Below are 14510 nucleotides of genomic sequence, written 5' to 3' on the forward strand. Positions count from 1 at the left end.
AATTTATAGTTACAATGCTACATAAAGGTTGTAAGCTGATTGCATTCGAACCCAGATCAGAAATCACTTACGGCTGACAGTCATCACCATGTTACCTTTACATGATACACGTGCATCATGCACCATATGTGCATTCTAGCCTATAAAACTGACAGTAAGCGTGTCCCACAATCTCTTAGGAAGTCCAAAAGCGTCATTTTCTGTCTCATCAATCTTTACTGTCAGACAGGGGGCGTTTAAATGAGGACCGGTCGAGGATGACGCCCTAAAACCATCCCCAGACAAGACAACTTCCTGAGAACTATAGCTCTGAGGAATCGATTTGTTACAGCCCTGGATTTGAAGATGGAATTCTTCAGAGCCACAGGAACACGGATTTCCAACTCTACTGTATGAAACAGGCTCCGTAGCAGAGGTCTTAAGTCAAGACGTCCGTTCAAAGGCGTGATGATGACAGCTAACCACAGACGTCTTCGTTATCAGTGGGCTCAGTAATGTCAGAGGTGGGGCAACCGGTAATGGTGACATGTGATGTTTAGTGATGAATCCCGCTTTTGTTTAAGATTCACAGATGGACAATTTCGTGTGTGGCGACGCCCAGGAGAGCGTTATGGGAGACCCTTGGTACAGGAACATGATTCTTATGGAGGCGGCTCTATCATGGTCTGGGGAGGAATTTCTTTAAATAGGAGGACTGATTTGATTCTTGTACAGGATAATTCGACATGCCAGCGGTATATGGACAAGATCTTAAGGCCACACATAATTCCAATGGCTCACAGGGCAGGTCGAAGTTTTGTGTTTTAGGACGATAATGCACGTCTTCACAGAGCTCGTGTTGCCGTGAACTTCTTGCAACAACAAGGTGTTACAACTTTACCCTGGCTGGCTAAAACACCAGATCTATCCCCTATCAAACATCTGTGGGATGTATAGGGTGTCGAGTGCGTCTCAGGGAGCCTGCACCAGCAAATCTTGATGTGTTAGGTAGAGCAGTGCAGCAAGAGTGGCACTTGATTCCAAGGGCGACAATTAAACGGTTGGTGTCCAGCATGCCTGCAAGGTGTCGTACATGTATTGCTGTTCATGGTGGACACACTCGTTATTAAGTATATCTGACGTACTTACCGTACGGTTGTGCTGACTAAATTATACATGCTTCATAAAGTCAAGGGGTTCCTTTACTTTTTGTGTCTAGTATATTTTAATCCATGTCTTTTATAGTCATTATATACAAGCAGGTAACCCTTTCAGCAAGTTGTCAGGGTAACTATGTCATCTAAGGGTCTCCACACACTGCTTCACACAATGTACCCATGTGGGGAATTGAACCTGGGTCTTAAGCATGACCAGCAGACATTTTAACCATTAGGCTACCCCACCACCCCTAATTTTAAATAGACCTGATTCAAGCAGTGGAGACTCAGGTCCAGAATTGCCAGTGATCAATATACTGTTTGTATGGTTGCTGATTTTCTCTTAGATCATCTGGAAGGATCAGCTCCAACATGGCACTTCGGAAGGCTATTGCACAGTAGCTTCAATCCTTGCCAAACAAGGAATCATGCTGGAGAAAGATCCTATACTCACTGGCCTGCTCTGTTTATTTGAGATCGAGGATATCTCAAAACGATGTATTGCTATGAAATGTATGTAGTATTATCAGGCCTCCAGCGTCAGGTGTTTGAGCCTATGAACAGAGCATCAATATCCTATCTTAACTGGAAAAACTCTTTCCTTTTGGTATCAGAGCTGCATGCCTTTGTTAGATCATGTTCTCCATGGATCCAGCAAGAGTTACACTGTAGGCTTGTCTGCAGTTTCTTGCTGAGAACCAGAAGTATGCTAGGGGACCATTAGGACTGCAATCCTACACTATTCCAGTTCTTGCCCCATCGTTATAATGAACATGACCAGATAAAGTTTTATGCCCAGTCAGAGCTCCAAGATTGTATATTCAGAGAACTGAACACTCTCTTGATTTCCTGTCAAGAAAACTCAAACAAGGATATCACCAAGGTTAAGAAGACAAATTAAATTTATTTCTTACACACCCGTGGGTGAGAAACCCATGTGAGAAAACTGGTATCACACATATGTGTGAGATCGATTTCTAATCCCGTGATTGGCTACTCCATGGTGATGACCTAAGGTCAGGGTATGACGGACTACTTTCCTGATTAAAATTCATTGATAAGTTACTCGTGCTTCAATCGAACAGAAACCTGTTACTCGTGCAAAAAATACCCCCTTTACACCTACCTGTTATTTTCGCGATTGCAATATAAACAGGTATTTTACAATGAGTCACAAGTAGAATAAATATAACACAAATCTATTTATTTTCGAATTCCTTTTATTAAAACTCTTATTTCTAGTCATGAATTCAAAATGGCTCCAACAACCTGTGATACCTGTGTAAACAATTATGTGAAAATCACCGTTAGACATAAAGCCCTTGATTCCCTTCGAATATTCAAAATGTACAACACTGGTACTTTTACTGGAGAGATGCGACAAGTGTCATGTGTCGTCTTGCAAAAATACCTGACACGATAACGTCAGTGCCTGTCGAGAGATCAATTTGCCTTGTTGTTTCTTTGATGCATTGATGAAGATGACATTTTTCACTGATACATATGATGGAGACTCACTTCCAGCTCCGAGATACTATGTGATTCTAATGTTATCAAATTCAGTCATGACAATCTGAACCAAAACACACTCGTTGAAACAATGTTAAACATGGTACGTTTTGCAAGGCTTTATGAGTGCAAATGCCGGCACACGTCCGTTCTGTTCAATCGAACATGTACAGGAACGGTTGATCTACACATAAGTCATTGCTCAAGATATTCCTCTGACGCATGATAATGAAAAGTTTATGTCTTGATAACTTACAGGATGTAATCAACTCACATTTCATACTGAAAACTCCGTAAACTCCATTACATTCCAAGTGGCAGTTTCTGGCTCGGGAAAACGAGAAGGATGTGGCGAAGAAGAGTAGTCCCCCCATTGACAGTGAACGTAACCTCAGCAATGTCACATTCAAGCACACTGGGTGCACCTAATTACACACACTCAAAACCTTTGGCCCCGGTCGATGGTAGAACATTGAGCGTAAACTGGTACACAAGTACAGATCCCCAATGTGCAGAGATATCCAAAACAATCTTCCGATGATGGCGACAACCACCAAGCGATAACGATGGCGTCCTGCGCTCAAATATTTACGCTTGCATGAATTAAAATCATCCACATTTGCATGGTAACATCATCGTTTTAGAGGGTTTAATTAATTTTCAGTGATCTTATCTAGTTATCATTATCACCATTGCCTTGATGATGCGAAGAGGTGGCAGAAACTTTTTGTGGAGGGTCACCATGGGGATGAGTAGTGATTAGGAAGCCAAGTGGCGTCACTCATTCATAAACGTTGTGTTGTGTATTATTAGCACCCACGATTAGAAAACATGAAATTTGAATCTATTCGACCATAAAATGATACGATTTATGGTGTGTAAGAAACAGATTACTGTACTTTCGTGTCTGTCAGATACCATTTATCTTACAACTTCGTTGTTTGAACGTATTTAAATCGCTTTTTTTCGTTACAACTCGTTTTGAAGATAACTCGTTGTAAGATAAATGGTATCTGACAGACACTCGTTTAGTAATCTCTATTTACCCCATGGTAGAAGATCAGGCCCCAGCGTTTGGATCTCTAAGGCGACATATCCTCTTCTCTTGTGTCCTGGAAAACTTTATCACAGGAACAGAATTATATCAGCCTGTCAAAGGCACTATCTAACACATTCACCTCTTTGTACCAATGTGACGTCAGAGAGGATCTAAACGGTCTTCATGACCTGGGTTTCATCATGGCCAGTCCATTGTTACTGCCTATTCTCCTCCTGGGGAAAAAGAGAGGGTAAGTTAGAGGAGGGTGCACGGTCAGTTGCCCAATGGACATGCTAAAACTGCTAGATTTGACACCCTTGGATTGGACATTGCCTTGACTAGTAGACACATCTTCAGTGACAATAACTAACAAGTGACAGTGAATGACAGATTATCTTTCCCTGAGTTATATTAATTACATAATTCTCGAGCCTTGGTGAGAGAGTTACATAATTAATATAACAAGGGTAATCTGTCATTCCCCGACACAAGTTAGTTACTGTTTTTATTACCCATATCAGTTTTCAGTCTGAAAATACACTAAAATGAAAACAGGAGTTCTGCGTGTGATGCGACTTCATTTCATTGGCTGGAATCAGCCAATCAATGTTCACCAAAAGGTGTAACCTCCCTAGGGACATATAGGAAAAAAATTGTACCCTGTGTCTTACTTCCCATATGGGTAATAAAGGATTGCTTCTTACCAGACAAATTAGGACTTGGTCATGACAGTCATTGGTCAAATGTTGCAACAGAACTTCCCTTGATCTTGGATACTGATAACTTGCCATCACGTTACCTTAAAAGTCTCTGTTTGTGTTCTCTTCAGAATGAAACATAATACACAACATTGTAGGAGACTGGAAACAAACTAACATAACCTTAAATAATGCAGTTTTTTTTTGCTGAGGTTGCCTGACAGTCAATGGGGAACAATACAGTGGAGCATCTAATAGGCAATCACACTTCGATGATTCTAGACATATGCATTGGTGGATCAAATGTTCTTTCAGACAAAGATATGAAAATTTGTTGCTAGATCATGAACTCATTCATGTGTTCATACTTACGCATGCAATCATAGCTGAACAGAGATCATGGAATCAAACCAGAGATATCACACAGAGAGAGAGGGCGAATGCAAAGGTAAAGATTCAGCTTACACATTGTGTTTGTGTTGCCTTTCTAGATGGAGTCACTTAGACATCGCCTGCATAGCACCACGACAGAAATGGAAATGGCATCAAAGGCATGGAATGATCTTGAAAGGTTAGTATTTAGTATCCATAAAAATCTCAGATGATATGAAATACACTACCTGTATTGATTCATATTTTATTCTTGTATTACTTCATGGTCATTTGGCTTTACAAGTCCTGTCAACACTGGGACCTCACCTTTGGTCCAGTTAGTCTGGGCTCAGATGATTTTCCTTCCAGCAATCTATTAAGCAATAAACAAATATGATTTGCTCAAACAGATAACTGAACAATGTTGCTAACATTCCAGTTGATCTTTCAGATCTTTCATTATGGCAGCATTGTCATAGTTTTCAATACACATGAACGGAGCAGATTGAAATGTGCAAGATTATTTGTGCCAATGACATATCAAAGGCTGAAAATTCAACAACTTTGTTTATCATTTATAAAACTAATGACCGCCTCCATGGTGTAGTCAGCCCGGAGAGCGGAAGGTCGCGGGTTTGATCCCCGACCGCGTCATACCAAAAGACGTTAAAATATGGTTCTTGTTGGTCCCTGCCTGGCGCTCGGCATTAATGGGTACAACAAGGACTGGTCGGCTCGGAGTCAGTATAGTGTGTCTGAGTGGGGTATTCATGCTTCACTGCGGCATGGTATCTCAGTAAACTAGCGCTATAAACCCAGCTTAAGTCTGGGCTAGTACAAGCAGCCACACATACATGTACACACGCATGCACGTTGTCATATGAACGAAATATTCTCAAGCACAACGTTAAACCCAATTTCACCTCACCTCATATAAAACTAATTGTTTAACATTATTAGGTACTACATGTACTCAGTTACATGTCAACAATGGGGCAGAATGTAATGATTTATTATCAGACGACACGAAAGAATAAACATAAACATGGTTTTGTCTTCACTTGATGTTTCAGGTGAATATTTTCAGAAATGTTTGCCCATCACTCAATTGATACCCAAACATAATGTGCCAATTTCATAAAATGTAATGTGTTTAATGCTATTGGATGCCCCTTGGTAAAGCGACATCACAAAAACAAGACTTGGCAATCTCTACTTTTGCTCAACTTGTGATATCAGTGAAAGGTTCTGTATAAAAAAAATTGTAAACATTTATTACATTTTTTATTATGCTTTTTGATTTGTGCTGACCTGAAAGATATGAAGCTGCATTGATGCATCATATATTTAACAGGGAATTCCAGCAGAGCAGAGTTGCCTGGGAAAAGGAGATTGAGATAAAGGATGAGGACATTGAGAAGATGAAAGAAACTAATAGGGTCAGTGGGAAGATTACTTGCTTTAACATTTTTCATATCATATGTGCCACAGTAGCACCTTCAGGACTTTGAAATTTGACAAAGGAGCACTGAATAATGTCATTAAGGCAAGGTCACAAACATCACTGAAAATATAACTTCCGCACTGGTAAGTTACTGATGGGTAAGTGGCCAGAAATAGCATTCACATTTCGATATGTTTTTTGTTTCTCCTGCAGACAGTGTGTAAGTCAGTGTATACTACTGTTATGATTGTTTAGTGGAAAGATTGAAATACATTTATCTTCAGCCTATTATACAACACCAACAAAACACTCCACATTACTTTTTAGATTTTTGTTGCACTTCTGCAATCAATGTTAAAAACAGAAATACATTGCTGGTATGCATCCTGGAAGGTCGGGGTATATACTATATAGTTGTGTCAAGGAATTCCGTCTCTCTGTCCATCTGAAAACAATTTGTTCAACTAGTAACTTGAAAACTACTGGCTGGATTGTTTTCAAATTGAGGACCACCTTCTATGTCTAATGGAGAGCTGCAATGCAAATTGATTTTGATGTTTTAATTTTTTTAAAGAATCACAGCAATCTACAATTGAGTCATTCCATATTAATTCGACCAAGACCTCCCAGTTCATGTCATCGATTTTCTTAATTTTTACACAGTGTATAGAACATACATGGAACATAACACATAAAATATTTATTTTCAATTCACATTGGTTTTGGCACTTGGGGGGTTAATCCATGACACATAACGCTTTTCTTTCAATTACACCAGTTAAAGAAAATCATTCACTACAAAGCTTTTTTTTTTTTATATCTGGTTTTTGGTCAATATGTTGTCAATATAATTTTTTATTATCCATATGGTGAAACATAACCAGTGTCATATATATCATATTATAAGTTGTCCACTGGTTTCGAGGGGGACATGGGCTGATGTTCCATGAGCCTGAACATAAAGAAACATCAAGGGTACATCAACCCATGGGCCCCGAGGGACCAGTGAACAATGTATTTATCTTACCGAACACCTCAGTGGTAATTTTGAACTGTTTGAAGCCCGAGTATCGGATCATAGATTGGAGTACCAGACAAGACGACATGAAAAACAAATTTAGAGTTATCTCCCTTCCATTCGATTTGCATTTGCAAAACATCAGTAATTTCCATACACTATACATGATTCAATGTTATTCGAGATAAAGAATTTCTACTACGACGTACCAAATGAGTTCGGTTTTCCCAGAGTGGTACATAGAAAATGTTACTCGCTTGCAAGAAAACAAAATTTATGTGTGAGGCAAGATAAGTGCACATGTGCACATATCACCTTTGCCTAGCAACCGTTGTTTCTGTATTTTGTCGTTTGTGACGTCATTAAACAATGGAATGTGATGTCAATTAGCAGGGCCGTCACACTTGCTTACCATGTTTTACTGCACAAATGTACATGAATAAAATGGATAATTATACAAAACTCATGCAAAATTATGTATTGCCCGAGCAAGTGCTCGGGCAATACAAAATTTCACGCTAGTTTCGTATGAGTTGTATGACACACTTGCTCATGTAATAATCTCTATGTAGCAGCTTACATTTGCGATTTTCATACATTTGAGAAATAGGCTAAGTTATGAGTGTGTAAAGATTGGTAACATTTTATACGATTCCGGAAAATCTCTTTCATTTGACGTGTAATTTCAGCAATATTTGATAATCAAAATGGAAATAGCTTGATTGAAGAATGAAAGTATTAATCAAACATATTATAACAGAATTCTTATTATTTTCACACAGTCTTATTTAGCCTGTACATATTTCAAGATACATACCGTCAGGAAAAAATGGAAATTCCTCCATATTCAAGACTCTCTGTTAAAAAATTAAAGAACAACCTCGCACGGTTGTTAACATTTTTTCATTAATATTTCATTATATAAAGACTAACATATTAAAAAGTCATGTGGGTAAAATTTATAGTTTTCGAGAATTAAATATAAATTGATATAGCCTTTTAAAAAAAATGGGGAGTGATTTAAGGGGAGCTTCATTTGTAGTAATATCAAGTATATGGTACTCTATGATCTCTAAATATAACTGAATCAAAGCACTCTTGTCCATAAGCAAATATTCATGTTGACCTTGATTCTCTGAAATGATGGGCTTCCAATTTCCGCGAGGAAGATTCGTTTTAGCGAATGTTTTTATCAGTTAAGAAACACCAATACATGCATTATGGATACAGTGCTAAATATGTGCTGCATATGTGACACATACGCCAAAACGCTTTCTACTTTGTAGAAAACATTTCTATGAAGATAAATAGGAAGATCCATGTGCAGTTGTCATAAGGAATCTTTTGTCATGTGCTGCGGTTGGCAGAGGATAGTGTCTTCCTTTTCTGAGTATCTTTTGCATGGCATTTCAGTTGATAGTGTTTGGAACTTTGCTTTTGAATCATTTAATCAAATTGAAATCAGTCATAATTTGTTTTGTAGCTCTACTAATGTAAAGAAATTATGGGCGTAAACATTCCCTCTGGGTTATGTTAGCCTTTTCCTTCATCACCTGGTGATGTGTTACAGACTCCCTTAAATAAAATTTAAATAACTCAGGGAAGTAATCCTTACCTAGATAAAACCTGGTCCCGCTGATTACCTCCCTTGACTTGCTCTTCTGCCAGTGATATCATACACGTGTCATATTTTCCTCTGTACTCACTGAGTGAAGACGTTTTGGGACTTCCTTGGATGTTCTTCATTTGTTTTCTCAAGTTCAACTTCATTCAGCGATAGTCACGGGTTAGTTATGTCGCATTGGTCATAGACAACCGTATTCTATTCATATTGACTTTAATTTGTGTATAATTGTGCATTGTGACTTGCTTACATTTTCCCGCCAAAATTGCCCTTACGTGCGCTATCAAGCACTACGGTATCATGTCTCAGAGGAAGTGTGTAGGCTGCCAGGGCTTTCAGTCGGATAAGGACCCACATTCCCTATGTTTGTCTTGCACTACAGACCCACCTTGTGCTTTAAGTGCCCGTTGTTTACTGTGTCAGGATTTGTCGGAAAATGATTGGAATATCATGAATGATGCTCGGCTTAGGGCTAAGAAACGCAAGCCTTCCTCATCTGACGGGGGTAAAAGCCTATATGTAGTAAACCTTCCACTTCGGAAAGTACTCCTACTCCACAGGCATTGGACTTGAGTACATTTTCCTCTATGCTAACATCCCTTAAGGATGATTTAAGTGCGTCATTCGGCTCCGCTCTAAAGGACTTAGAACAGCGTAGTTTTTCTAAGATGAAGGAACTTAAACGTTTGATTGCTGTGACTCGGATAGAATATCAATCTGCACCTATTCAGGAAAATTTAAATGTACCCGTTGATAGCCGCCGTACCCGGTACTTCCACGGCTACTCAATCCCACTCTGACGCACTGCCGACAGCCACAGAGTTGTCCCACTCTCAGATAACACAAAAACTAGCCGTCCCAGACAAGACCATGGAGTCGAGGTCTGCCGGACCGGGCATAGATACAACCCTTACGGGTTCCATGGCTCCCGAGCCCGCTGTTATCTCCGACCCGTCGGACGCCACGGCTGTGGTGGGCCCGTCTGCCATGGATCATATTAACATAGATAACCCCCCAATCATTCCTATATTTATGGATGTCTCGGACTCGTATCCCCATGGCATTTATCCGGTAACAGACGCTGAAGTCTCTCTGCATGAAGGAATTCTTACGTTTCTGTCCCTGGACACGGAGGCTGCGGACTTTATTCCGGGTTGGGCCTATACAGATAAGATAGCATTATTACATGAATTGAAGCCGTGTACTGTACCGCCGGTTTCCACGGCCATACCCTCGGACCTCCCGGCTGAACTGGGGTTGTCGGGATCATTGGCTCCTCAGAGGATACCAAAACTAACCCTACCGCATTCCACGGTGGTCCACTCTGGTTTGAATACATTTCATCTATCCCAAGTATCCAACGTACAATCACTTCCGAGGACAGCACTTAGGCAGTCATACGGCATCCACGATCGGTTGTTTCCTTATGCTACGCCGGAGGTAGATAAGGATTTTTCATCTCTGGATCCAAGGGCCTCCCGCCTGTCGACTTATAAAATTCCAGTTGCTCACAGAGATTTAAAGGACATTGATCAGGTGGCGCGTTCTTCCATTGATATCCTTTCATACATTAACTGGTTCACGGCTGGTGTATGTCAGCTACTACCACCAGTGTTTGAGGATTATACTGGAATAAAGCAGGATACAATGGTCACTATGTCTGCACAGGAAACAGCCTTGGCTCACTCATTCTTGGATGTTGTATATCAGGCGGTTGCAGATGCTACATCTACCCAAGTAAATATTATGGGCCGATTAATGGCTCTAGAACGGGCATATATGTTGAATGGTGTCCAAAACATCCCCGATTCGGCCAAAGATGACTTATTGCTGCAACCTGTTGAGGCATCTTCCATCTTCAATGGTAAATGTAGCCAAGCCATTTCGTCTCAGGATGCAGAGGTCTCACGTCAACCAACAATTAGCGTTTTGGCACTCTTGGCTCAGTCCTGATCATCTCGACCACCCACTCGCGGTAGAAGGGGATCATCGCTCTCTCTCCCTCCCTCCCCCTTCCACGCTATCAACGCTCAGCTTTCGACAGGGTTGCTACTTAGTCTGATACACCACGCCCTATGGCTCAGCGCGGTCTACCTCCATCTAGGTCAAGGGGTCAAAGGTCTTTTCGAGCCTCCCGCTCCTTGCCTTGCCAACAATGACTTATCCATTCATGCAATACAGTACTCAGATCCTTACGATTCGGAAATGCCCACGGACTCGAATTTGATTATGGAATACAACCAACATCTCCAGTCGGCAGCCAACTGGCCCAATATCACGGCAATTGGACACAGGTCACGGATGATCCCTGGATCCTCTCTGTTGTTCAAAAGGGTTATTATCTACAGTTCGACCATCTTCCACCGTTACCTATCCATCCTGTGGGTCGTCGTTTCTTTCTCACGGGACCACGTCTGTCAGCGGCTCTTACTGCCATCCAGCAATTACTCCTCAAGGACGCTATTGTGGAGTTAAAAAAAAAAAACACCCCCACCCCCCAACCCCAGGACTGCACTCCAGGTTTTTACTCCCCAGTATTCCTGGTGCCCAAAAAGGATACTCCAGAGGTGAGGATGGTGATCGATCTAAAGATATTGAACAAACAGTTCTTATGCCGGCCCCCGAAGTTTACCATGGAATCACTGCGAAATGTCCAGAAACTCATCCGCCTAGGCACAAAATTCACCAGTCTAGATCTCAAGGATGCCTATCTACACATTCCGATACATCCTTAGTTGCAAAAATATCTCCGTTTTGCCATGAATGGTCGTCATTTCCAGTTCTACGTCCTTCCATTCGGAATCTCGATAGCTCCATGGTTGTTTACAGTCGTGATGAATCCGGTGCTCAATTTTCTTCATCTCAGACACATAGCGATTCACGGCTACCTGGACAATTTTTTGGCCCGTCACATCCTCACTCTGATCCTTATACGGCATACAAATTTTATCATCCATGTGTTCATGCATCTCGGGTTTCTAATTCACCCGGACAAGTCCAAACTTGTTCCTGCTCCTCGTATAAAATTTCTCGGAGCCATCTTCGATACACAGTCATGCCGTATTCTTCCAGACCACGACCGTTGGTCAGAGATCGCATTCTACTGCTCATCAACACTCCGGCGGTTTCTCTCCGGACTTGGATGTCTCTTGCGGGATCCCTCACATCGATGCAGGATTTTATGTGCCGAGGCCATCTGAATCTTCGTTTCACACAGTGCTGGATAAATCAGTGCAGGTCCGACGACCTGGATTTGGATGTTGTTCCTCCACCAGAGGTCAAGCGAGAACTCACTTGGTGGACAAAGGAACACAATGTTCCCTACGGCACTCCATTTTGCACTTCCGAAACAGATGTCACGTCTTTATAGGGACGCTTCAGCCACAGGTTGGGGCGCTCATATGAACCATCTACAGGCTCACGGATCTTGGACTCAGTCGGAGATGACGTATCACATAAATGTACTAGAACTCATGGCCGTTCTGCGAGTCTGGACTCTATGGTGGCCTCATCTCCATCACGAATCTGTTATGGTTGCGACGGACAATTCGGCAGTGGTGGCGTACATAAACGAACAGGGCAGAACTCACTCTCCCATCTTGATGGATCTGACCCGGAAACTTTATCGTCTTGTCGACCTGTACAAGTGTTCTCTAAAAGCCAGACACATTCCAGGGAAAATCAACTTGCTGGCGGACGCACTATCTCGGAAGGGACAACTACTGCCTCTTAGGTATCAATAAATTCAATATATTGAATGAATTACCTAAGTTACATAAATGATCAATTATCATATTCCATACCACGGTCAATTATATGGGATTTGTGCATTATTATTAGGAATAAACATTGACTCTGGAAGGTGTAGCTAGAACAACCCACCAACCATATGTAGGATTCTGGCTAACACAACCCAGAGGGAATGTTTACACCTATAATTACGAACAATCAAGTATATTGTCTGTAATTATTAGTAAACTTACCTCTGGGTTGTACACAGTACACCTGCCCAGAAATACAATTTCTTACCTCCCGACTGTAAGTTCACAGAATCTACACCAGGGGAAAATATGACACATGTATGATATCACTGGCGGAAGAGCAAGTCAAGGGAGGTAATCAAGCGGGACCAGGTTTTATCTATGTAAGGATTACTTCCCTTAGTTATTAAATTTTTATCTAAGTCTGTAAGTGACGGAGGAAAAGGTAAGTTTACTAATAAATACAGACAATATACGTGATTGTTCGTGATTGTTGGAAGTTTGAAGTTAATATGTTTCCATTGATTTTAATAGTTATATCTTTTTCAACTCTCAATTGAGTTGTTTTGTGTTAAAGAACAAATAAACTTTTGTTTTTTGTACTCTTTTAACCATTACATATGAAAGACGCGTGGTTAGTCTTAAGCGGAACACCAAATTTCAAATTTTTAAAAAACGTGTGGTTATGTGAGGAAGGATTTTCAGTAAGTTGTGTATAAAGTGTGTAACAAGCTCGTCATTTTGCTGATTTCTTGACATCAACGAAGACATGCCGAATCGTTGCGTTGCCGTCAATTGCTCCCAGGGGTCGTGTGATGGTGTCACCATGCACAGATTTCCACCGGACCCCGCAGTTCGCCCTAAATGGGTTATGTTTGTGAGTGCGAAGCGAGCGTTATGGCAGCAAGAAACGATATCTTACTTGTGTCCAGATCGCTTCACGGAAGTTAAAGAATCAAAACTACTTACTAGTTGTAGTAAAATATGTATATGATTGATGACCAAAAAGATTTTCCATGACACAACTTGTAACTTAACAATTTCTTCCTCGGAAGCGAGGTTGTGGTCGAAGTAACAATAATATTGTAAGGAGTATTATATTGACACCCACCTCGCTTCCACGAGAGAAATTGTTCTGTTATAAGCTATGTCATGCAAAATCCTATTGGCCATCAATCAAATACATATTTTACTACCAGTGAAGCTTACCATCGGACTTGCTCTGAATGTCCTCCCCCAGCTCGAGAGGCAGGACCGAGAACAGAAGCATGGTGTGGTAAAACAAACCTAAATAGCATTTATTCTCAGACGCTGCCATTTTAAAAAATCGTGACATCATGGGCTACAGTCTGTTAAAGAATTAATGAGATTATGGTTTGTTTTCATCAAGTTAGAAAATCAAAACTACTTTCTACTCGTAGTTAAATATGCATTTGAATCATGACCAAAAGGATTTTGCATGACACAACTTGTAACATAACGATTTCTTCAACGGAAGCGATTTATAAGTTTCTTGCTACAGTCATGTGGTTAACGTCCACTCACCAGTATGTAGATACTAGTCAATATATGTCTTTATGTTTGGTCTTATAATCCTAATTAGTTTATCATCATACTTGTCTGCATTTTGAAACTAAATAAAAAGCAGGTGATCTGCTGATACTTGTAGTGAATTTATAACAGGGCTCTAATATCTAGACATTTTATAGTTTGCCAATGTGAATCATAATTCGCACACACACCCTAGTGTATGTTGTCTGTCTTATTACACTTCACAGCGAAAACAATGATTCTGTTGAATGCTACGACAAATGAATAAAAAGAAAATGCAAATATTAATATGAATACAAATTAAAGTTATAGGAACAATGTCAGGCTATTACCTTGTTCGAGGAATGTATCCATCAAT

At 40.6% G+C, this 14510-nt stretch overlaps 1 protein-coding gene across 1 annotated transcript in view; it reads left to right on the forward strand.

Annotated features, from left to right (window-relative positions):
* Nucleotides 1-14510, forward strand: part of LOC124282195 (ankyrin repeat domain-containing protein 26-like) — an 895780-nt gene that overhangs the window by 491532 nt on the left and 389738 nt on the right. The window contains exons 27-28 of the mRNA XM_046718159.1: nt 4874-4953; nt 6109-6193. Coding sequence (XP_046574115.1) covers nt 4874-4953; nt 6109-6193 — 165 coding nt within the window. The remainder of the gene's footprint in view (nt 1-4873; nt 4954-6108; nt 6194-14510) is intronic.

Source organism: Haliotis rubra, unplaced genomic scaffold (genome assembly GCF_003918875.1).
Source record: "Haliotis rubra isolate DU_JTF1 unplaced genomic scaffold, ASM391887v1 Scf295, whole genome shotgun sequence".
Classification (NCBI taxonomy): Eukaryota; Metazoa; Mollusca; class Gastropoda; order Lepetellida; family Haliotidae; genus Haliotis; species Haliotis rubra.